The sequence below is a fragment of the Perna viridis genome, chromosome 7 (assembly GCF_037379345.1).
Source record: "Perna viridis isolate PV_CMFRI_1.1 ecotype Kerala chromosome 7, ASM3737934v1, whole genome shotgun sequence".
NCBI classification, from domain to species: Eukaryota; Metazoa; Mollusca; class Bivalvia; order Mytilida; family Mytilidae; genus Perna; species Perna viridis.
In genome coordinates, this window is record NC_142451.1 from 11,318,617 (window position 1) to 11,342,078 (window position 23,462).

At 33.1% G+C, this 23,462-nt stretch overlaps 2 protein-coding genes across 5 annotated transcripts; both read left to right on the forward strand.

The window, feature by feature from the left end:
• The first annotated feature begins 302 nt into the window (after window positions 1-302).
• LOC148611316 (D-aspartate oxidase-like) lies at window positions 303-11,375 on the forward strand. Of its 4 annotated transcripts, none has more exons than XM_088591751.1 (12): window positions 303-321; window positions 438-539; window positions 1,293-1,502; window positions 2,325-2,439; window positions 3,133-3,218; window positions 4,289-4,354; window positions 4,675-4,729; window positions 5,717-5,818; window positions 7,392-7,453; window positions 10,158-10,275; window positions 10,636-10,734; window positions 11,152-11,375. In XM_088591751.1, exons 3-12 carry the CDS (start codon window positions 1,306-1,308, stop codon window positions 11,260-11,262), a joined length of 1,011 nt encoding a protein of 336 aa, XP_088447877.1. In that variant the 5' UTR covers window positions 303-321; window positions 438-539; window positions 1,293-1,305; the 3' UTR covers window positions 11,263-11,375. The 4 variants fall into 4 exon arrangements, with proteins under 4 accessions (XP_088447877.1, XP_088447876.1, XP_088447881.1 ...); XM_088591750.1 differs by lacking the exon at window positions 303-321 and adding an exon at window positions 331-349; XM_088591755.1 differs by lacking the exons at window positions 303-321; window positions 438-539 and adding an exon at window positions 331-349.
• Window positions 11,376-13,375: 2,000 nt separating this feature from the next.
• LOC148611317 (uncharacterized) lies at window positions 13,376-22,279 on the forward strand. Its single transcript, XM_088595238.1, has 9 exons — window positions 13,376-13,539; window positions 14,953-15,005; window positions 15,843-15,921; window positions 18,784-18,865; window positions 19,502-19,612; window positions 20,126-20,220; window positions 21,058-21,148; window positions 21,562-21,691; window positions 22,161-22,279. The coding sequence occupies exons 2-9, from the start codon at window positions 14,990-14,992 to the stop codon at window positions 22,277-22,279; spliced, it is 723 nt and encodes a 240-aa protein (XP_088451364.1). The 5' UTR covers window positions 13,376-13,539; window positions 14,953-14,989.
• The last annotated feature ends 1,183 nt before the right edge of the window (window positions 22,280-23,462 follow it).

A 23,462-nucleotide genomic window follows, 5' to 3' on the forward strand; every position in this document is an offset into this window, starting at 1 on the left:
CAGTAAGAACGCAAAAAAATAAGGAGGGTGCACACGTTTCTTTTTTAAAGACTTCCAAAACCTTTTGTTTGCATTTTAAGAGAGACGCACACGTATTCAAGGCATTCACAACCCATATATGAGTTGCAAATTTTATGGGGCACTCCCCCAAGCCCCTGCCTGATGTAAAATTTGTTTGTCCTTCGTGTACATTCTGTGAATATTGAACTTGAACTCTAATTTTTACAAAATTTCAAAGGAAACATCGGTTCTAGCCCCTCTAAGACTATAAACAACAATTAAATCACGTATGCATTAGACGTGTGTCGAACCAATTAGAAGGTAAAAATAAACGTATTGGCAGTTGAGTGTAAGTTTATGTTTTATTACACACTGAACTTTGTCTGTGAAATAGTGTATAGCGAATATTTAATTTTCCTTGTGTATTTTATTAATAGATTGCTTAAAACTGTGCTATTTACTGACCTAACATGGAAAGTCACCACGACTAAAAATAAAACACGGTCGATACTTTCAGTCGACCTTAAAGGACTTTTAAGGTAAGCTCCGATTTAGTCATCTTTTCTTATTATTTTTCTCTTTTGCCTCCGACTACGAGCCATACAATCGCAAATATTCGTTGTTTAAGTTAACATATTCTTAATCCGATATGAACGGGCTGTGAACCATTATCTCATTCACGTGATTTTATGTTTACAATTTTATGACATTGAAATTCAACTCGCTGGTACCTCCCATTTGTTTCTCTTTCGGGTTAAAAGAAACAATCTAGTTTTAAATTTGATGTCTTTTCCTGATTTGAAAGAGGTTATAAACAACAATTTTAATTGATTTTATTGAAACGATGGGTTTTAATTTCATTACGCGATGATAAACATGAATTAATTAATACATTACACATGTTACTGCGGCGGATCCGGGTGTTTCGGTTAGGGGGCGTTAACAGGATTAAATTAAATTTTGGAGCAGTAGATTTTGTCAAAAATCAAGATATCATGCAAAAATGTTAGGTACGTCGAGCACGCAAAAGAATATTTCATCTGTCGTTGCACCTGTATGTCATATTTCCGATACGTGCCAAAACGGTTGTGATAACAAACACATTAAAAATACGCAACTTTAACTTTATAAGCAATACAAAATTAGGTCTTAGTGTGCAGTCATCTACACATGAAGGATTGTGCAATCTTAACAAGACGATGAATATATTTTGAGTGTAAATGATGCATATTAAAGTACTTTTAATTTTTCAATGACAAATAATATTTTACTTTCTTTCAAACGTTTTAAAGGTACAATTCAGCTATGGTATATAACGTCGCAGTTCTTGGCGCTGGGGTGATCGGATTGTCAACGGCCGTCAATATCAAGAAGACGTTCCCAAATGCAAATGTTACCATCATAGCGGATAGATTTGATGAAGAAACGACGAGTTATGGAGCTGGAGGAATCTTCAAACCTTCTGCGGACTTAATGCCTGGTGTACCTTTACATACAGCCAGGTGAGGGAATACAATTATTAAGTATGTATATTTTGTCATGTCCATTTTATCGTATATCTTAACTTTATTTCAAGTATGGTCCGTGAAGGGGTGCGGTGTAATGTATGCGATATAGGGTTTGTGATATAGGGTTTAAACAAACTCTAATAATACATATATACAAAGGTATATTTTTAATCTTAATAGTAACATGACATGTGAAAATCTGTATCACATGCCGTATCGTTTATCAACCCTCGACTTATATCAAACCTCAGGTTGATATATGTGTCTCGGGTTGATGTGACATTTGATATAGGTATTGGCATGTTATATTTTATATCTGATAGACTAAGTACATATTACTTTCACATTCAATTTCTTACTAGTAATTGACTTCGACCAAAGCGGTGGCATTCAGTATTACTGATATGTTTAGCTATATCATTTCTTATTGCAGCTCTGCCTTAAAATCAGGGTTATGATAAGTAAATATTTTTTTATTTGAAATCCTTCAGTAGGCCTCATAGCAAATGTATTAAAAAAATAAAAGTTTTTCAGGATATACAATTTGTATAGCTAATCTAAAGGTATGAACATATTAGGAAGGGTTGTTTAAGAACGTAACAAATGTATTTGAACAGTTTCATTGATTATCCCCTGCCTGGTTTTTAGACAGAACTGTACTTAAAAAAAACATAAACATAAAATATGATAGATTTCAAAATTAAATCCTACATTTTAAGGCTATTCAACTTGTCTAATGAAGTTACAACGACTTAACGAAACAGTTCAAATAAATTGATCACATTTCAGTGGTGAATTTCCGTTCTTTGTTTACAGGAGATGGATTTCCGACTCTTGGAAATGGTTTTCTTCCTTAACAATATCCGACGAGGCATCTGTCTCCGGAAACCAAATGGTTGCAGGCTATTACTTAAGTAATAAAGAACTTATAGTAAGTATCTACTGTACTTATATAGATTGTACAAGGTTTACATAATCCTATTGGTGTACAAATGTAGATCCTGTATTAGTAAAGAAAACATTTAGAAATTGTCGTGTTAACAAGTTTTATTAAATTATCATATTTTGACCACAAAACATAACAGACAGTAAAGTACAACCGAAGTACAATACATTTCCTGGTTCCGCAACTGGTCCGGATTTTAAACTCTTTGATCTTTAAACAACGTAAAATTCATTAAAGTCAAAGGTGAACATTGTTTTCTTTAAAAGACTGTAAATGATACTAAATTTGCTATAATTACAATAAACTGACGTTTCTTTGACGACATATACGTCATTTTTCGATGAAAGTCTTTAATTCAGAAACTGTTTTATTTCAGTGCCGTCTGTCGTTTCAAAATATTCCAGATTTTTTAGTACTGATAGTGAAAGTACGTCTTGCAACCAAGAATCTCTTGTTGAACATTTTTTTGTAAACGAGGATGTGCAATCAAAAGTTACTTCAAAAACAAAACAAAAAAAATGCGTCGGCTAACACTTAGGGCATGTTTGATTAAGTAACAATATTGTCTGTCCGAAAAGATGATTTCATTCATAAAAAGTATGACCCGCTTGTGAAACATGCATTTAAGTTTTTACATACCTTGAGCTACATGTAAGTAATATTATTTTTTTTTTGTAGAATCCTCTATATAAAGACTACGTGTTCTCTTACACAAGGATGACTGAAGAAGAATTAAGAAGAATAAACATGCATACTCGATACAAGTTAGTGTAAAAGTCTCTAATAAAAAAACAACTACATTTCAATTGTCCATCGAGGTCGCGAAATACTCCATGTCGTCTATATGCACAATCTTTCAAGTTCCAAGATAATGAAATAAAAAAAAACTTGGATTAAAAACAAGAAAAACACATCAACCTAGGGGCACATCTTGATATTGATGAACATATGGAGTCTAGTCTATCATTTGGTCATTTCGTTTTTTCCCAGAATTCTCCACGAAATTAACAAAATTGTCCAAAAAACAAGGATGGTCTCAACCCACAGATACTTCCTCCTCGTCGTCACTTTCTTTGAACTATTTCTGTTACAAAACACCAATACAAAATTATATATATCTTTAGCATTATTGATATTAGGCACCAGTAAGTAGTATCTTCCACTTAAAATAAAAATATCAATCATATATATATATATATTACAAATTTCGTTATGTGTTGCGCCTGTTTTAAGAAGTGTATTTAGCTTCTCAAGATTCAATCAAATAAATTGTTTGCAAATCCAAAAATATCGAAGTAGGAAGCACAATCCAGCACCAATAAATATAAGTTCTACCAAAGTATGTTAAAGGAGCTTTATTTTAGCTCCATTGAAAATGAACTGGCATTGGTTTCATAAAACAAATCTCAAATTGAGATTTTCCTCAAATCCTTGAATTTTTCCTCAAATTTTCAATTTCAAGTGATATTTGATTGGTCAAAATTGAGTTGAGGAAGGGTTTGAGAAAAATCTCAATTTGACTTTTATTTGAAACCGGGCGCTGTTGCCTTTAATTACTTTAACCATCTCTTTAGACACTCAGTGTATGTTTTACTATTATTTTTAGCTGTTTACAATGTTCACGGTACTCTTTTTCTGTCATCATGCACAATATATGTCCTGAAAGTCAATGTTGCCCTTATCCCTTTAACTAATATAACTCTTCTAGACACATTTTATACATACGAAACCAAGCCCTATTTTAAGTTGGTGGTCAAAACTTCTGTCATGGAAGATAAAACGGAAGTATTCTTTATAACTACACTGTGTTCTTACCTCTGAATGATTGTTTTAGATACGGTTACAAAGTGACAACAGTTATTACAAATGTACCGAAATATTTGAAGTGGCTAACAAAAATGTAAGTTTCAATGTAGGCACGAGTTAGACTATTAATATTTTAGAAAAAATTGTAAAAGTAATTTAGGTTCCTGAAAATGTATTTTAATGGATTGATTATTAGTGTCCTGAACGATTCTATTTCTGGCTGAGTTAAGCTTATTTTGTTTGTTCCCTGTTATTAAAAAAAGCAGAATTAGAATTGCTTGTACAGTGGTGAAAAATAAAATGGTTTCTTCCTTGTTGTTTGTGGAATGCAGACGTCTGACAAACAAGTAATTTGGCATTTGTACCATGACAAAAATTGTATACGATTGTTGAAATCTCGAGCTCTGTTTCCAGGTTTTTAAATCTTGGTGGTAGAATTAATGGATGGAAAATTAGCAATTTAAATGAGGTAAATACCTAATGTTACCCAATGCATTGTAACGACCAAAATCTCCAAAATCGGCTACTTGACCTACTGTAGTAGGGACCAGGGGAGGATCAAGACATTTTGAAAAGGAGGGTGCCTGTTGGGGTTCTTTAGAAAAACAAGGGGTGCTAGGATATTATTTGCCATTTTTTGTCTACTTTGTACATGAAAATGACATTTTTTTCAATAAAGGTGGAAGTGCCAACCCCCTGCAACCTCGTCTGGATCCGCCACTGGGGGCGATTTTGTTTGTACTATATGGCGTACTGCAAAACATGGAAATGTAATGAGACTTTTTCTGTTGTCTCAATTATGTACAAAAATGTACCATACTGAGCAAATGCCAAACATGATTAATAATTATTCATTTCACTTACATGTAATAAACATATTACATATCTTGTTTAAACATGTACGTGTGTATACTATTGTTGATGTTAATGTCATATAATTATAATTGTATTTAAGTGTTCATGCACCTTGAGGGCGCTTACTTGGAAAAATAGAAATTTTTTATCTTCTTCTGTACCAGATTTGACACAAATGTTTCGAAGCTAATTCAAGTGTTCTACTAGACATACCTTCGATCATAGTAAATCCGGATTAATATAGACTAAAATAGATTGTTTGAGACCATCAACCGCTCCACATAATGTAAAAAAAGCATCTCCGAAATGCAAAAAAAAAAATGAAATCTAAAATTGAAAGTTGGTTGTTTATTTTTAGTTATTAGAATGATTAAGGCGATAATGACAGCTTCATGAAATGAACAAACTTTTAAGTATTACGACAAAATTACACTGAGGATTCAATGGAATTGGGAATTAATGGTCGCGTCATTCCTTGATACACAGGATGACAATCGTACAAAATGTACGTCAAACATCTGACCTGTCTATACCCACTTAATGTATGTATTGTATTTAAGAATTGTTTTTGCTCTTGTTCAAAAATCCATTTCTGTCACAGCTTGTTGGCAAATATGACGTGGTTACCAACTGTCTCGGTCTTGGTAGTCGGACTCTCTTCAAGGACGACAAAATACACGCCATCAGAGGACAACTGATCAAGGTACGGTACTGATTGTTTACTAAATGTTTTTTCTTTGTCCATATTCTATTTTCTAATTTCTTCAATTGTTTGCCGACGTGTATTGATATGGTGTTGCCTAACCCGGTGTCTAAGATTCTGTACACATTTAAAAAATCCACAATTTACACAGGCAAAATTGTATCATATGTTTTTTTTATATATTAATATGGTTATTATATTCATTATCTTACTTAAATTTTAAACAGGAAAACTTATTTTCAACATATATTTGTTTTCATGTTTTGAAAACAATAAAAAAAAATATGAACCATAACCAAAAGCAAACTTAATCTGTAACTTCTCATAGTAAGACTACATACAAAATTTAAAATCAATTGGTCAAAGCATTACAAAAAATTGCGAAAAACTGTAAATTCACTGAAATTTTTCTAAGTCCAAGGGCCATAGCTTCCGTAAAAATCATTCAACCGTAACCAAAGTCGAACTTAATCTGTAGCTCGTCATAATAAGGCCACATACCAAAAACAAACTAAAAGGTAGATTTGCATTCATAAAACATGTTGCAATTTGTCCTGTGAAGCTGTTTTACTTAGCTTCTGAAAATGTATCTTATTTTTGGGTCGTTGGGGGTTGATGTTGTTTAATTTGCGAGTCTCAATGTTTTGTATCAATATATTTACTAGTAAAGGTATAACTAGGGATTTATACAGGTGTATTGTTTAGGTTTTTACTTCTATCCCTCTTGTGCACCATGTGTTTCTTAGGAAATTAAAGTCCTTATTTTTGTTTTTTTTTTTTTTTTTTATAAAAGGTGGCTTTGATGAATAATCAAGCTAGCTATTGTTGATAAACATAGAACAAAGGCACTTTTCATTAAATATTCTAATCAAAACGATATTTTAGATATAAAAGATTTAACTAGCTATAGTTGTCGATGACCACTGGTGATGATGACTAGGATTTGGTAATCCCATCCTTTATAAACTTTTATTCTCTACATTTGTTCGTTGATATTTTCATTTATTTACCCACGCAAGCTGTATCAATGTTCTCGGCGTACCTACAATCGCTTTCTCGGCTGATTTACCACGTAACATCCTGCTAACTTATAGGCTCTGCTATACGAGAAATGAAAAAAAATCTCACAAAAGTTATGAGCACTACTTATAACGAATCGGCTCAGCTGTATCCGGTGCACTATACTAATTTATTGGCACAAAGGGCGGGTTCAGCACGAAGTTTGGCAGAGGTGCAAAGCTTTGAAGTAGTGTGTACTCTCTGTTCATGAGATTGAAGCTGCATTGTATGCAATCATACAATCAATTTTCTATTTGATGAATAAATGAATAATAAATGGTAATAATGACAAATTATCCAACAAAATGATGAAGATTGGCAAACTTAAAACAAACAAACAAACAATAATAAAATGAAGTATTGTAAATCCTTGCCACAAAGCCCCCTATTTACGTATCAAGTGCCTCGTATATTGTCAACCTCTTGAACGGCAAGTTTAGAAAATCACATCATACTCATAGAGGTATGAATGCAACAAAGATGGTAAAATGTTGTTCTTTTAATATGTTTACAGGTAAAAGCGGACTGGATTAAATGCTGGATGTATACAGACGATGGGGCTTATATACTGCCAGGGTAATTAATTTCATTAACTAACATACAGTATGTATATAAAGTCATGTTTGCAAAAATAATGGGAAAGTGAGTTATCTCCCTTTAAGTTTGATGATGAAATTGCAAAATTTCAAATTCAAACACGAATTACTGACAAATTGAATAGAAATGCATGCCATTTCTCATCCTCCCAAGTCAAGGTTTTGAGTCCACCCTCGATCCCTCAAACCCCTGACGTCACTCATTCATATTTAGCGGACATCGTCCAGCCAATTCCGATTGGTTGCTTCTCTGGGTGAGAAGCACCAATGAAAATCGATTTAACATAAAATGTCTGTGGAAAGGTAAACGATAATACCAGGTAATGGAAGATCCGATATAGTAACTGAAAATTGTATTATGTCAGAAATGATGCAATATGAGCAAAAATGATAACTGTAGATTCTGTTTAGAGTCCTTACTGAATAAATGACGTTATGTGTAGCCACTTTGTAAGTTATATCGAAGAGTTTCTATTACGAGTGATTTGATTGGATTTTGAATCTGGGTTAAATTTAGGTTACTCACTATATGGCGCTGGACGATACCCGCTAAATTTGAATGAGTAATGTCAGGGGTTTGAGGGAGCGAGGGTGGACTCAAAACCATGACTTGGGAGAATGGCCATTTCTGCATTCCAGATAACATTTTGAATAAGATTTCAATATCTGGGAAACCAACTGACCAGGAATTGTGTGGGTTATATTTAATGTTCATAAATATTTTCAACAATTTGTCATGCATAGCTTAAGTAGATGAACAAATTAATGTAACATAGACATAAGCTAGCATACATTCATCCATGCTGCATATTGTTCTTTCCGACTTTGATGGAGTAAAAATAAATAAATATGTTTATTATATAGCAGAATAATTGCCCAGTAGAAATGTCAGCCTGCAATTAATTTCCATATTGCACTAGTGCAAATATAGTTAAAATTTGTGACGTTACCTGTGACAAAAGTTCATTTTAAACAAGACTAAATTATATTAGCACACAATAAAAGGGTTATTGTGTGATAAAAAGCATCAATATCCGGTTTGTGCACGTAAAATCAGGTGCTTGAAAACAGTTTAATGGCAGCTTCTCTTTCGTATATTTAGAGAATGCAATTTATGGCCACAGCTGTCTAAGAAACATAAACTAGCTTTGATGATTAAATATAAATTGAATCTGATTCTAATATAGGGATAGTCAAAACATGACACTCGAATGTTTACGAAAATGACGTGATCAATACCGGACAATTTGACCCAAGGACATTTCGGACTATGACAACCCACAGTTCGTTATTTACCAAAGCTGGACATTTCACCATACATATTTCTGACCATGATAATAGGAGAATGCTTAAAGACAATAAAAATCGTATATCATGACACATTTTACCAATTTGGAAGTTAATAATAACAAGTCTGTTACGAATTATAAAAGGACTTAGGTGTTCGAATTCATATTTTTCTTTGGGAGTGTTTAAGGTTTCACCTTCCTCATATTATAACTTTTCTATGGATTAGATTTTTTGCTGCTTTACACATATCCAATTCGTTCATGATTTCGTCGGGAATTTCACAAAAATCAACCGAATTGACCAAAGATTTCAGAGTCTTGTTAATCGGCATGAATTTCTGTGATTTTTTTCACATGAAAATATCCTGAATTGTATTTTAATAACACTATTTTGAAAACACAAGTTGAAAATGATAGCACTTTCCGTATATCCGTTACACCCTTCATTTTGTTCATTATATAGCTTCGAGGATATGATTTGACTGTCTTTGTGATTATAAACCACAAAATCCCCCAAAATCTTTCGTCACGCAGTGTTAACCAATTAAACGCGCGATATGAGAGACGCTGACGATCAGCTGACTGTTCCTTTACTTGGTGTAATTGCCGCATTAGTGCTAGGAATATATTCTCAATACTTTACATATTTGGTATTTTTTATTTAAAAACAAACAAATTTTAATGTTAAGTTACTAATAGTATACATTTTATATATATTATCTTTATTTGCCTGTTTTATTTCCGGTTACATGTAGGTTACAGACCACCAATTCAACCAATGAGCATTGGAACGTACGCAAAAATAGTCCTACGCAGAAATTACCCCTGTTCCTCATAGTGCTGTGAAAAAGTTCTCATCTCATTTAAAAAATTTAAACAGTTTCTGAAAGGAAAAACATTTCTGTACATTTTATAGGTGCATTTTGCTTCTTGTGATGTGAAGCCTAATCTCCATAATGATTTCTAAATATACCCCTATCTTGTGAAAACACTGGGATTTCCCATGCTATTTATAGACACTTCACTTCCGGTGACCAGTACTGCACTGCAAGTCTGCTAACCCCACATGCCATTCTGAGGATTGTGAGCTGGCATATGTAGAATCATGCTGATATATAGTCCTATGCAGGTTAAAGTTAAGGTAAAGTCCAGAGAAGCCATTGAATAGTGTGAAATTAGCATAGAAGCCTATGGGAAGTGGAATTAGTGGTTTTTAGCCTGTATCTCAACCAGTATTGTTACCGTGAAAGGAAATATTATAGAATGATATTAGATCTGTCAAGTCCTTCCTTATTGCACTTATATTAAAGCAGTTCGATTATTTTGTACATTTCTATTGACCTTGTCCAGTTTCTATGTTGTCTAGCTAATATTGCACCGACACTGTTATTTCAGCGAAAATGGAGTTACTATTGGTGGCGTTAGACAAGTAAATGATTACAATGTAAAAATAGATACGCAGGACAGGGAAACCATTAAAGAAAAATGTCAACGTCTTTGGCCTCCGTTAAAGGTAGGATAAACGTGTCAAGACTTCATTTTAACTTCAATAATCGTCGGAACGGTTAATTGTTTGTGTACCTTCTTGTATAAGCAGACATTTAACTTGTACAGTTGGACCGGAAGTGACCGGAATAGTGGTAGTTGATCGATTACCGCTAAAAAATGTGATCAGCAAGTGAAAAGGGGTATGATAAAGTGCATGAACTGTTGTACAAATTTCCAATTAGTTTTTTTTAAATTGAAATTGATTGATATAAATACATTATCATCATATGCATACAATTTGTGGAATGAATTATTCTGATATAAAGATTTAAAGGGGTAACCGAATCACATACTATGTATACATACACGTTTCTTTTTTATATAGGGAGCTACTATTGCAGGAGAATGGGTAGGATTAAGACCTTCAAGGACGCCAGTACGCTTAGAATGTGAGATTATAAGTCTACCAGAAGGAAAGATAAAGGTTTGTTCTCCTAGGGAAAACTTTTTCTTCAACAATTACGAACAATATAAAGAAAAACATAGTAATTTTAAATTAAGTTTTTCTCAAGAGTTTTGCTAAACATACACGTAACATACATGTATCATCCATTACCGGCTAAGTAATTAATATGTCAACTATGCTGAACATTATCCAAATCGAGTCTTACTGAAATTTATATTTAATCATGATCTAGATGTTATATTCAATTAAATTTATTAAGTAAATGACTCAAACTAATTAAAAGACCAAACAACGAAACACTGCATAAGAAGACTGTGTCAACTCCGTCTGGATAACCATTCTTAGAGTGGAATGAACTGACATTATATATCTGCTTATAATTTTTAGAATTACTATATTTTCATACTGATCTATTGATTTATTACCTTTTGATAGGTCGTACACAACTATGGACATGGTGGAGTCGGTATTGCCCTCAGCTGGGGATCGAGTCTACATGCCACAGAACTTGTAAAAGATCTTTTGGGTTCCTATCCACGATTATGAAATTAAATTATTATTATTATTATTATTTTATTGTGTATATATATTGTATTAAGTATTTGTTTTAATTTGGTTTTAATAATAAAGATATTTTTGCTAATGTTTGTGACAACAGATCAAGCGATTTATTTCATATTTTTCATAATTAAGGAAAAAGTATTGAATACCTAATCTTACAAATGAATGTACCGAAAAGAAGAATCGTTTTTTTTTTTTTTGCGGCACCATTCCCCTACTGTGACATGAATTAAATAGTATTTGTAGGAATCATGCAAATTCTGTAATATGTGATACACCCAAAAAGGCTACATATTTTTATTTTTATTATTAAGTTGCTTTATAGATCTATATGATGAAATGTGTAATTATTCATTCCAATCTGTCTGCTCTTAGGAGATAATCCACCTAAAAGATTCAACAGTTTCTATTGTATATTTGTGTCATTTGCAGAGGTATCCCTTAATTTTGAATTTTACAGTGCATTCTATACAATTTTTATCTCCTAAGACCACGGGTTATATGAAAAGACAAATGTTAATTTCTGTTTACTAAAGCATTTTAAACAAAATGTCAAAAATAAAAATATGTAGGCTTTCCAACCATATATCACATTTTGCATGATTCTTAGCTGGAGTGCTACTTAAAATCCATTTCAGGTGTGTCCATATTGATATTAGATGGAAATCCGCAATGTGTATGAAAAATTAGACTGAGTTTGCGTTTTAACAGTACATAACTACATGAACTGGCAATGTGTGTATTGTTTTTGTTAAAACTTTTGAAATCATAAAGTTGCTAAAAAATCGTGTAAAATGAAAAGATAAGAGACGATTTTCTGGGTTTTCGTTCTCATGAATTTATGGTCCTTCTTGTTTACTTTAATTTTAATCATCACCATTTTTCCATATAAATAATGTGATTGGTCCCTCCAATAGACAAATGAGATTATTTTATTTGACTTCATAGGAGGCATGTGGTAAGACTATTGACCAAACTTTACGACTTTATGACTTTTTATTCAGAATTGTCAACTTTCCTTCCATCTGTGGCAACATCCCTTCAGCACCTGCGTATGGAGTTTTCATATTACAACTTATACGTTATGCCAGAGCTTCCGTAACTACTTTTTGTATCGCGCTAGACTTCTTAAAATTAGTCATCATTACAGAAGTTTTATGGTCGTCATCACGAACTGGTGGATCGTTACGGTGTATCCATCTGCACCATGAAAACTGATTTGTTCAACGTGTCATAGCTTTCCTTTCCTCTTTCGTCTACTCCGGACTTGACTTTTTATGAGCAACTCGGCGGATGTTTCTAGAAAAGTAGAGGATGCTTACCCTACCGTTGCACCTGGTCCATGCTCCCAGTTTCTAGTGGAGTCCGAGTTGCTCATTTACTTTTGTTTACTTTGTATGTATTGTTGCTTTATGTTCTTTATTATGTGTGTTTACCATGTCTGATCTTTATCCCTGGACTACGTGCTTTCGATTTCCGCTTGAATCTTGGTTCCTTTGATTACTCTTACCAGTGATAATTTTGATTAAGTTTCATTATATTAAACATGTAGTTGGCCCAGTTTTTAGACTTGAATCCTGTAGATATCTGTATTTAATGTACAATATGTGTACTGCATGTACTTTACAACACTTTCAGTATAATTATACCATGTAAGGACATTGGTTGTATTGTTTGCATGGATCCCAAGTTCAAACTTTTATCTCGACGCGGATAAACTATACAAGCTTTACAAGATGTTAGTCACGTCTCTTTGGTCTTTTGCAGCAACCTTTTGATTTGGGGGCGGGGCTATGGATTTTTTGTCCGAAACAAACTTCTTTTGCGACCAGTCGAAAAAAAATCGTTTTTAAATACAGGGGGATAGCTATTAAAATACTCAAAATTAAGCACACATTTTATTTCACATTGCTGGCGACATTTTTTTTTCTTAACATTTTTTTCCAAAACAATCCATAGTCCCAACCCCAGAAAACCAAACGTTTGCTGCCGTAATAAACGACTCGTATTGAAACAAGAAATGTTAAATTCCTGGAAAAAAATTTCGCCGAACAATGTTTTCTTACTGTTTCTTAGAATATGAATTTTCAAATAATTGAGTCACAGTACTCCCCAGGTTTATGCTTGTACCCATAATGAACTGTAATTATATCGCCTATTTATAACGAATGTTGTTTTGTCTCATTTTATCAATGCGATATCAGGAGTTTATCTACCAGGTTTAAACGGGATTTGTAGACAGCCAAGTCAGTATTCACCGAGGTTAGTCAAAATATTACTCTAGTTAGTAGTAGTACGGCCTTGTTCACTGATGCAAACCTTGCTTGGGCACAGACGTAGAAGGAGGGGGAAGGTCAAATGATTCCATTCGAGAGAATGGCAACCCCTCATCGGCTATTTGACACTTGTTGAAATTGTACATGTACATAATGTGGTATCAGATATCGTGCTTCAAAGTCCAATGTCGGGCATTTTTGCAACCCTGGTGATTTTCTGTGCATGTCTGTAATAGAAATAATTATATATTTTGAAAAAGATTTATATATTTATCTAGTTTTCGTTAAAACCTCAAATAATTGTGTTTGTCAGTTTGTAGGAGCCTCTTTCAACCATCAATGGAAATATTTAACTGAGCCCGAATTTTCTGGACTACATGTATAACAATTAATTACCAAAGTTAAGCTGGTTATAGTCGTATTTAACGCTATTTTATATCTCAACTTGTTTGGGCCTTAGTATATATATTGAGTAGTAATACAATTTGTACCACATTTTGAGGTTACAAAGACGTGTCCGTTGGTCCGTTAACTACATGAGAGTTGTCTTCACTTAATTTTACGATTTCCTTGGGGATGTTTGAATTTGATCACTACATCGCATATTTTGCATCCTGTTGTGGTTTCTCGTCATTTATTGAAGACCCATGGACACTTTTCATCCCGACGGGGTTGTTGTCTCTTTGACATATTCAGTTTCACCTTATCCGCTATACTACATTGTAAATGACAATTATTATACAGATAGCTGTGTTTTACCGAATGTTCCCAGTGTAAAAAATTTCGATCATTCACACAGAAATAAATTCGGTAATTTCTTCTACCAAAACGTCACAAACGACGCAATATGAATATCGATTCTCTGTTCACAAAATTTCAAATTCATGTTGAAAATAGGAATGAATAATGGAAGAAAGCTATGTAATAAATAAGTATTATATTTAAAAATAAAGATAGTCGACGCAGTAAAATTTTACCTGTAATTTTCTACATTTCATTCAGGAAATAACACATGACACGCAATTTTAATTTTCGAAACAATTTTTTTCGAACGCAAGTAAGTTATCAGTATTTGGCCAATCGGGAAACAGAATTGCGATCTGTTGACTTGCGTTTCCATGGAAGAGCGTCTTTAAGGTCAAAGGGTGAAAAGCGAAACTGTACCGAACGCGTCGGAAAAAAGATTATCTATCGGTTATTCACTCTTTCCAATTAATTATCCTAATTAGAATTATGAAGACTACTTACCGTTATTGTACGTTGGTATGATAATTTATATTTGTATGTAAGAGCCAACATTAATGGTCACATCAACACAATTAAATATCACATGTAGTAAATTTTATGAAAATGAAGGAAAGAAAAGAACTATTTTTTCAGAAGCCGTTTTAATTTTCAGACTAACCGGTAGGCAATCACTAACTGCCTCTGTAAATATGCAAACAAATCCAGGTAAGCATGTTTTTTTTATTATACAATAATTGTACAATACCACGAATGATATTAAAAGACAATAAAGATGATTGCTTATTACTTTCAAAGTTCTAGATTACAAACGGTCTAAAGTGTTAAGCAACGCATTATTAACCGAATTTTTGGAGATGATACTCGATGAATTCAATCATTTTGGCAATTACAGTTTAGCGATTCGGGTTCATTCTAGTCACATTTTTTTCTGGAAAGAGTCGGGGTTTACCGCTAGAATCACCCACATCTTTAAGAGATATACACTTAATCTAGCTTGTAATTAATTGGTTTCATAACTCAAGATCACTTTGTTATGTTTAAGCAGCCAGATGATGCTTCTACATAATGATAACTACGCATCTTTAGATGGGGATTTTTTTTTGTACACAGTTGTACTTTCAAAATGAATGTGTCATTATAATGTCCCCAAATGTTGTTGGAAAAATTGATGATTTTGTGGTAAATTTGTAAAAAAAAATGAGCATTTCGTAGTTGAAGCCGGTATTCCTTTTATAAATTACTGGATCCACATCTGTATTTTAAACCTATTAGCACTATTTATCCACACACGGTTTCTCGTCAGATCAAGATCAGAAAGAAATGTGGGATCCAAATACAATTAATAAATAGTACGAAGTCAAAGAGCAAACCCGTTTGATTGTTAAGGGTTGCCTTTTTAGCTTTTTGTTTGCCGAAAATAACCCTAGTAAGTATTCAATAAATTGTGATATAGCATTTAAAGTGTACTGCCGCAATAACACGTTCTAACCTTTTACTACACAATAAAATGGTTGTTGCATAATTATCTATTTCTGAACGCAGTATTCAAGTACACCGAGACGTTTGATGTCACACCTGATGTACAGACTGCGTACGACGAACATGGTTATATCATTCTCAGGTAAAGTAATCATTATGCATAGTTGGGTGTTTTTTTTAATCCTTTGTGATCATGTCATCGAATCATCAGAGAAACTTCCTTACTGTTTCTGAACACTACGCAAAATGCTGTCAATGTGTAATTCCTTTTACATTAATCGATATTTCAGTAAATAAGTTTCAGGTAATTATTCTGCCTAATATAACCCTATCATTAATGCAAATAGAATTGAGGTCTAGTCTTCAAAACAATAACAAGATTTGAGGCACATCATTTTGGCATTGAAAGATGATAAGTAAAAACTTTACACTAAGGAAATTTAGCTTTTTCAGAATGTGTCAAAAACATTAAATGTGTAAAGCATGTTTCATTTAACACGCTTCTTAGTCAAATTTTTCCTATTTCATTAATATTTTGATATTTTTAAAATGTCTATGTCTATGCATGCTACTATTTTAACAAAGATCAAAAAACCCCAGTGCTAACAGCACTTTGATTTGGGGGTTGTTGATGGTGGGGTAAGTGGTTACCATTGTGTGTGTAATTCTGCTGATTGACATTTTTTTTTCGTTTACCATGCTTTTAATTTTAATTCATTAATGCATGTTTTGTTTCATTCATTTATTTTTACAGCTTGTTTTACTTGTGTATTTTTTTATTGTTTATAGTTTGAATGTTTGTCATATGTAAATTAGTTTTGTTATTTTTAAGTCGCACAAAAACTTTAATTGTTTAGGTATCATACGGTAATCGTCTAATCAAAGTAACTCTATACCGAAAGTGAATTGCCCTCTTTGCTATGAATATTTCGACTTGATGACCACTTAGTTTTTTTTTTTTTCATTCCAATATCTTATGAAATAGTCAATATCTTTGATTTGTGTAAAGGATACGTATACTTATCAGTTAAACCTATTACCTCCATTAAGGTGCTTATCGTAAATTCGACTGATTAACGAACACATGGAATAAAACAGTAATCATAAGTAACAGTGGCGACTTCAGGATAGGGTCACTTATTTAAAAGTTTAAACGTCTGAAAATGAGCCATTTGGCGTAGATTAGGGGTAATCTCAGTTATAAATCGTATTTTTTTACAACTGAGCTCTGCGGAAGTTTCGTTGTATTCATTATAAACTGGTAAATATAAACTACATATTGACTTAAGTTTGTATCTTATATGTAATAAAAACTCATAGTAGTACAGCAGATGTTAAAATTCCGAACTGCATTAGCAGCAATGGATTCAACTGGTGATCGATACATTCTGACCTCAAAATCTTTAATACTGGCCTCATTACCTTGACTACTGGCCTCATTACCTTGAATACTAGTCTCATTATCTTGAATACTGGTCTCATAATCTAGAATACTGATATCATAACCTAGAATACTCATCTCATAATTTAGAATACTCATCTCATAACCTTTAATACTGATCTCATAATCTTCAATACTGGTATCTTAATCTTGAATTCTGATCTCATGATCATTAATACTGATATCATATTCTTTAATAACAAAAAACATGTCATGCTTAAAAAATACATGCCAAAATCCAGAAAATAGAACCGAAAAAAAGTTTGAAACTAGTTCATCTCATTAGTGAGTATGTAAAGCTAGAATAATTGGTTTTAGGCAGGTAAGAAATCAGTTTTGATTCAAATTTTAAAAAGCTAACAATGTGTGCAAGGACCATGGTTCCGATACAAACGTTTTTATACCATAATAGTCACAGCACCAATAGATTTCAGCATGCTTACAACTTGCTTCTATTGTTGGACCCGTTTCAAATTCAAACATTTTTTACCTTAGCGTCTATTTTAGCATACATATTATGCAAACCAATTCATTCAGGTTTTCATAACTTTTTCTTTCTTATCAAAGAAATTTGTCAAAAGCTATTTATGTCTATTTATAACATTATAATGTTGGAGTAAAATCATTAAATTGCTTCCAGCGTGTGTTTAAACGCATGATAAACGCATTTAAATGCACGATAGACGAAAGATGAATGATAATAATATTAACAAATATTAATGAAGAAAGTAAAAATCGAATATAGAATTAATGAAAATACAGAAAATTATAGCAAAAATTATAAAAATGAAAATTGAATATAGGAAATAATGAATGTACAAAAAAAACGAACGCTTCTATCGTGCGTTTATCGTGCGTTTAAACGAACGCAAAACGATGTGTAAACAAACGACAAACGATGCACAAACGCTAAAATGATTGATTGATTGATTGAAAAATGGGATGGGACACTAGGATAATAGGGTCGACAAATTTTGATTGCCACTAGAAATAGGGAGGGATGGGTATGGTCGGACAATTTAGCCTCCTGTGGTTGAGTGCAAAGGTTCCTACTCCTATCGAATACCACAGCAGGGTTCTTTAACATGCGAGGAACGTGGCATCTTTTCCAACACGGAGCACCACTATGGTTTTCGGTCAGGTTTTCCGTATCATAGTCTGACGACCCCAGCATGTAACACGCCAGGGGTACCCCATTCCACCACCTGGGACGCACAAACCAGTTGATCTGTGGGTAGAGCGCTCTAGCCCCCGGTCAGGGTTCAGAGCACTATTTAGTCGCCTTTTACGACAATCTTAGCGCTGCTGTGGGCCTATTCTTTTGACAACCGGACCCGCACGGGACAAACGCTAAAATGGGAAACGTGAACGATTCAAGGAGTGTATAACACGTGTATATTAATAATCCAAATGCAGTGTTTCTGCTGCAAGAAGGACTTTAGATTAAATGTATATATAAAGGAAAAGTTAAAACACACATTTTTTTGTTACCCAAAACTTGTTTCATATTACTTCAAAGTAAATGAAAACCGTTAAACTACATGTACTGAATTCTGCTTATAGATCTATGTTTGACATTGAGGAACTTGAACAAATGAAGAAGGTCTTAGAAGGCAGTAACATTATTGAAAAACATGGATATGGAGTGAGTCAGCAGCTTATCAAAAATAAAATATTTATTAGGGGATAGTTTTCAAACTTGTGATAATTAAAAATTTTCCACGTCCAATATCTTTCGTCGTGGGTGTATACGCTTGCAATATTTCATTTTTTGAAGGAATTGTGATACCTGAAGGTTAAAAAAAATCACATTAATAGTTGACCACGTAGTTAAAAACGAAACTATCAGCCGCCTTGTCCTCTAATCAAAGATGCATGTTTGTGGATATCGCCGTATTTATGTTCCGATACTTTCCATAAAAGATCTCACAGGGACCAATTACGATGTCAGTTCAACGGGGAAAATGTGGACCAATCAAAATTTCGTAGACGTCATTGTTCAAACACTGAAACAGCGGCGACGTTGACTGTGCAAACTTGCATATTACCACTTTATGACACTTGTAAGTTGCACTCATCCAATTCGTAGTTCTAACACGTCGCCGCTGTTTCAGATATTTGTGATTTTTTTTTTGTAACATATACGAGATATAAATCTCAATAACTTTGATTTATCGGAATGATTAATTCTATTTAGAGTGTTCAAAAAGGGTAATAAATACGAATACAGCTTGTATTTTCAGACTCTTTAACAAATTGCTGGTGGTCTCTCTTTTAACAGATTCCAGATGGCTTAGGGAAGAATGCCAAATTGGTTATTTGGAGTCATCCTGGTAATGATGTTACAGGGATAGTTGCAAGAAGTCACAAAGTTGTAGATCCATGTCAGAAGGTAAAAAGAAAACACTCAGATTTTACCAACCACCAAAAAAAGCAATGATAATGTTGCATTCAACCAAAATCTCTTTCAGTTAGTGATTCTGTCAAAATTGTTCATTTAAATTTTCTGAGCATCTAATACCGATATATTTAACAGGGGTTTATTGTATTGTTACATTATTTTATTGCTGACCTGCTTTTTTTCAACATTTGCTTTTTTTTACAATATGGATAATTACTTTGGACTTAGCTACTAATTCTAGCCCGGTCTTTAAATTGTATATTTTTTTTCGGTCCTACGATAAAATAAACTGATTGCTTCCCAAATGCAGTGAATGCTCTATTCACTTCTGCTATTTTTTGTAAGACTTTTGGTGTATATTATTTATAAGAACATGAAAAAGATAAACCCGAATAAAACATGAAGCAAAAGCATTCAGAGCAAACTTACAAGATTATTTTTTTACAGAAATGGCTTAATTCTAACGATATGTTTCTGAGTGCTATGTTTTAACCGTCATTACAGCTACTTGGAGGGGGAGAGGTATACCATTATCATGCAAAGTTTATCCGGAAGGACGCTCGTACAGGCGGAAGTCACCTATGGCACCAGGATTATGGGTATATTTTACATGAGCATTTTAAACTTCTCCATTTGCAAGTATTGAACTCGAAATTTTTATTTTTTAAGTTACATGATTCCGAATACTGCCACTGCTGACATCATGAAAGTGTGCGTTACTGTTTTTTTAATTAATTAAATCCGGACAGTTTTCTCCACAAATAAAATTAAATGTCCCAGAAACTGAATCCATACGTTCACGTAACACTTGATCTATTGAACAAACCCAGTGACAACTTCTTACGCGTTGCTATGCAATCGAAAACTCGTTAGAAATCAGCTATGATCTTACCAGTGGACCCCTACCATACTCTATTTTAATGAGCACACAACCATGAACTTTATAGTCGTTAAGTGTCAGTCCCTGTAAGAATTAGGCAGTGGCTGAAACATGGTATGAAAAAAACACCATATTGAAAGTTAAGTTTGACTATGTGCACCATCAGAATCAAGGAAAACAGACAAGATTTTCCATATCATGTTGGACCATTGAGTTACATTTCATTGAAATGCGCTGAAAATGAACATTTCAAAGGCCGACAACTCTGTCAAAAAGCTCATTTTTCTAAGATTCTATTTAAAAATTTCTAAGCAAGTCCAGTGATGCACAGATCAATTAATGGTCTTTTCAAATAAATAGAGAAAGCATCCTTTAGTGGTATTATATTGTCTGATCGGTGTTTTTTTTACATGCATGTTTCTGATTTTTCCCATCTTGCCTGATTCTTACCAAAAAATGACACTTAATAGTATAATGTAACTGTTTCGTAAATTACTGTTGAAATGAAATGTCCGATCGTTTAGTTATGTTCATTTTCAAATATTGTTCTTTTAAGGTACTGGTACAAAAATGGATGTTTGTTTCCACAGCTGAATACAATATTTATTGCTATTGATAAATGTGAACCATCAAATGGTTGTTTGCAGGTATGGTCAAATGACGGATACAACTACATATCAAATAATGGAGAATCGAAATGAGCGTGCTTAGTCAGTTAAACGAACTTTTCCATGGTACTTTGATGGATTAGCTTTTGATGTTAAGCTACTTTACTATTATAATCTTGTCAATTAGTATTTGCCCAAAGTTTAATTTTATATGCCACAGGAGAATTCAGTGACAACAATATCATTTTTATGTTTCTGGAACACTAGCAGAGGTCGTTCCCCGGTTGTTTACTGTGCCATAATGTCCTGCCTTGTTTCGTGCATTTTTTTTTTTTTTTTTTTTTTTTTTTGGTGGGGAGGGGTTAGGATTGTGCACTTTATTTTTATATTTTGTGCGTTCGGACATAAAAGCGATGTGACTAAATGAATAGAAAAACGACTCTTGTTTTCAGATATTACCCGGTTCCCATAAATGCGGTCGTATCGACCACAATCCCGTGGCCGGCCAAACTATGGCAGATATGGATAGAGTAAATGAGATTATGAAAGTGTGCCCAGTGAAATATGTTGACCTTGACCCAGGTTGGTAACAATGTTTCAAATCTGACTCTATAAACACTGACAAGTGTCAATCACTTTCTTGATACTAAATTCTTCCAAACTATCAGTAGTTAGAAAAATGTTATAGACTATGTTAAGGTGTTCGGTAAGTTGCATATTTTATTTGATTTAAAATAAGCCTTCTGCTTGGTTTATTCTCGTAAATCAAGCATGGTTATTTTGTGTAATTTAATTTGGTAAGTAGCACTTATTTGTTTGCATTCCCCAATGTGAAAAGTAGGATTGATTATGGATCAGCTCTTAACTTGGGTTGCATTCAGATAGATGTGTTTTATGATTTTACCACGTTAAGATTGCATTACCAGCTTTGGGTTATTTATAATTTACTCTTCTTCATAGACCAATAGGTGATTCATGGAACATAAACTGCATGTTGAAATAAGTTGTATTCTGAAGTAACAATAAAGTATTATATTATAATATACTTTAGGAGATGCCTTACTTTTTGATAGTAATCTGATACACACAAGCGGACCAAATGATAGTCCGCATCGAAGATGGGCACTGTTTACCTCCATTAAGGTGCTTATCGTAAATTCGACTGATTAACGAACACATGGAATAAAACAGTAATCATAAGTAACAGTGGCGACTTCAGGATAGGGTCACTTATTTAAAAGTTTAAACGTCTGAAAATGAGCCATTTGGCGTAGATTAGGGGTAATCTCAGTTATAAATCGTATTTTTTTACAACTGAGCTCTGCGGAAGTTTCGTTGTATTCATTATAAACTGGTAAATATAAACTACATATTGACTTAAGTTTGTATCTTATATGTAATAAAAACTCATAGTAGTACAGCAGATGTTAAAATTCCGAACTGCATTAGCAGCAATGGATTCAACTGGTGATCGATACATTCTGACCTCAAAATCTTTAATACTGGCCTCATTACCTTGACTACTGGCCTCATTACCTTGAATACTAGTCTCATTATCTTGAATACTGGTCTCATAATCTAGAATACTGATATCATAACCTAGAATACTCATCTCATAATTTAGAATACTCATCTCATAACCTTTAATACTGATCTCATAATCTTCAATACTGGTATCTTAATCTTGAATTCTGATCTCATGATCATTAATACTGATATCATATTCTTTAATAACAAAAAACATGTCATGCTTAAAAAATACATGCCAAAATCCAGAAAATAGAACCGAAAAAAAGTTTGAAACTAGTTCATCTCATTAGTGAGTATGTAAAGCTAGAATAATTGGTTTTAGGCAGGTAAGAAATCAGTTTTGATTCAAATTTTAAAAAGCTAACAATGTGTGCAAGGACCATGGTTCCGATACAAACGTTTTTATACCATAATAGTCACAGCACCAATAGATTTCAGCATGCTTACAACTTGCTTCTATTGTTGGACCCGTTTCAAATTCAAACATTTTTTACCTTAGCGTCTATTTTAGCATACATATTATGCAAACCAATTCATTCAGGTTTTCATAACTTTTTCTTTCTTATCAAAGAAATTTGTCAAAAGCTATTTATGTCTATTTATAACATTATAATGTTGGAGTAAAATCATTAAATTGCTTCCAGCGTGTGTTTAAACGCATGATAAACGCATTTAAATGCACGATAGACGAAAGATGAATGATAATAATATTAACAAATATTAATGAAGAAAGTAAAAATCGAATATAGAATTAATGAAAATACAGAAAATTATAGCAAAAATTATAAAAATGAAAATTGAATATAGGAAATAATGAATGTAC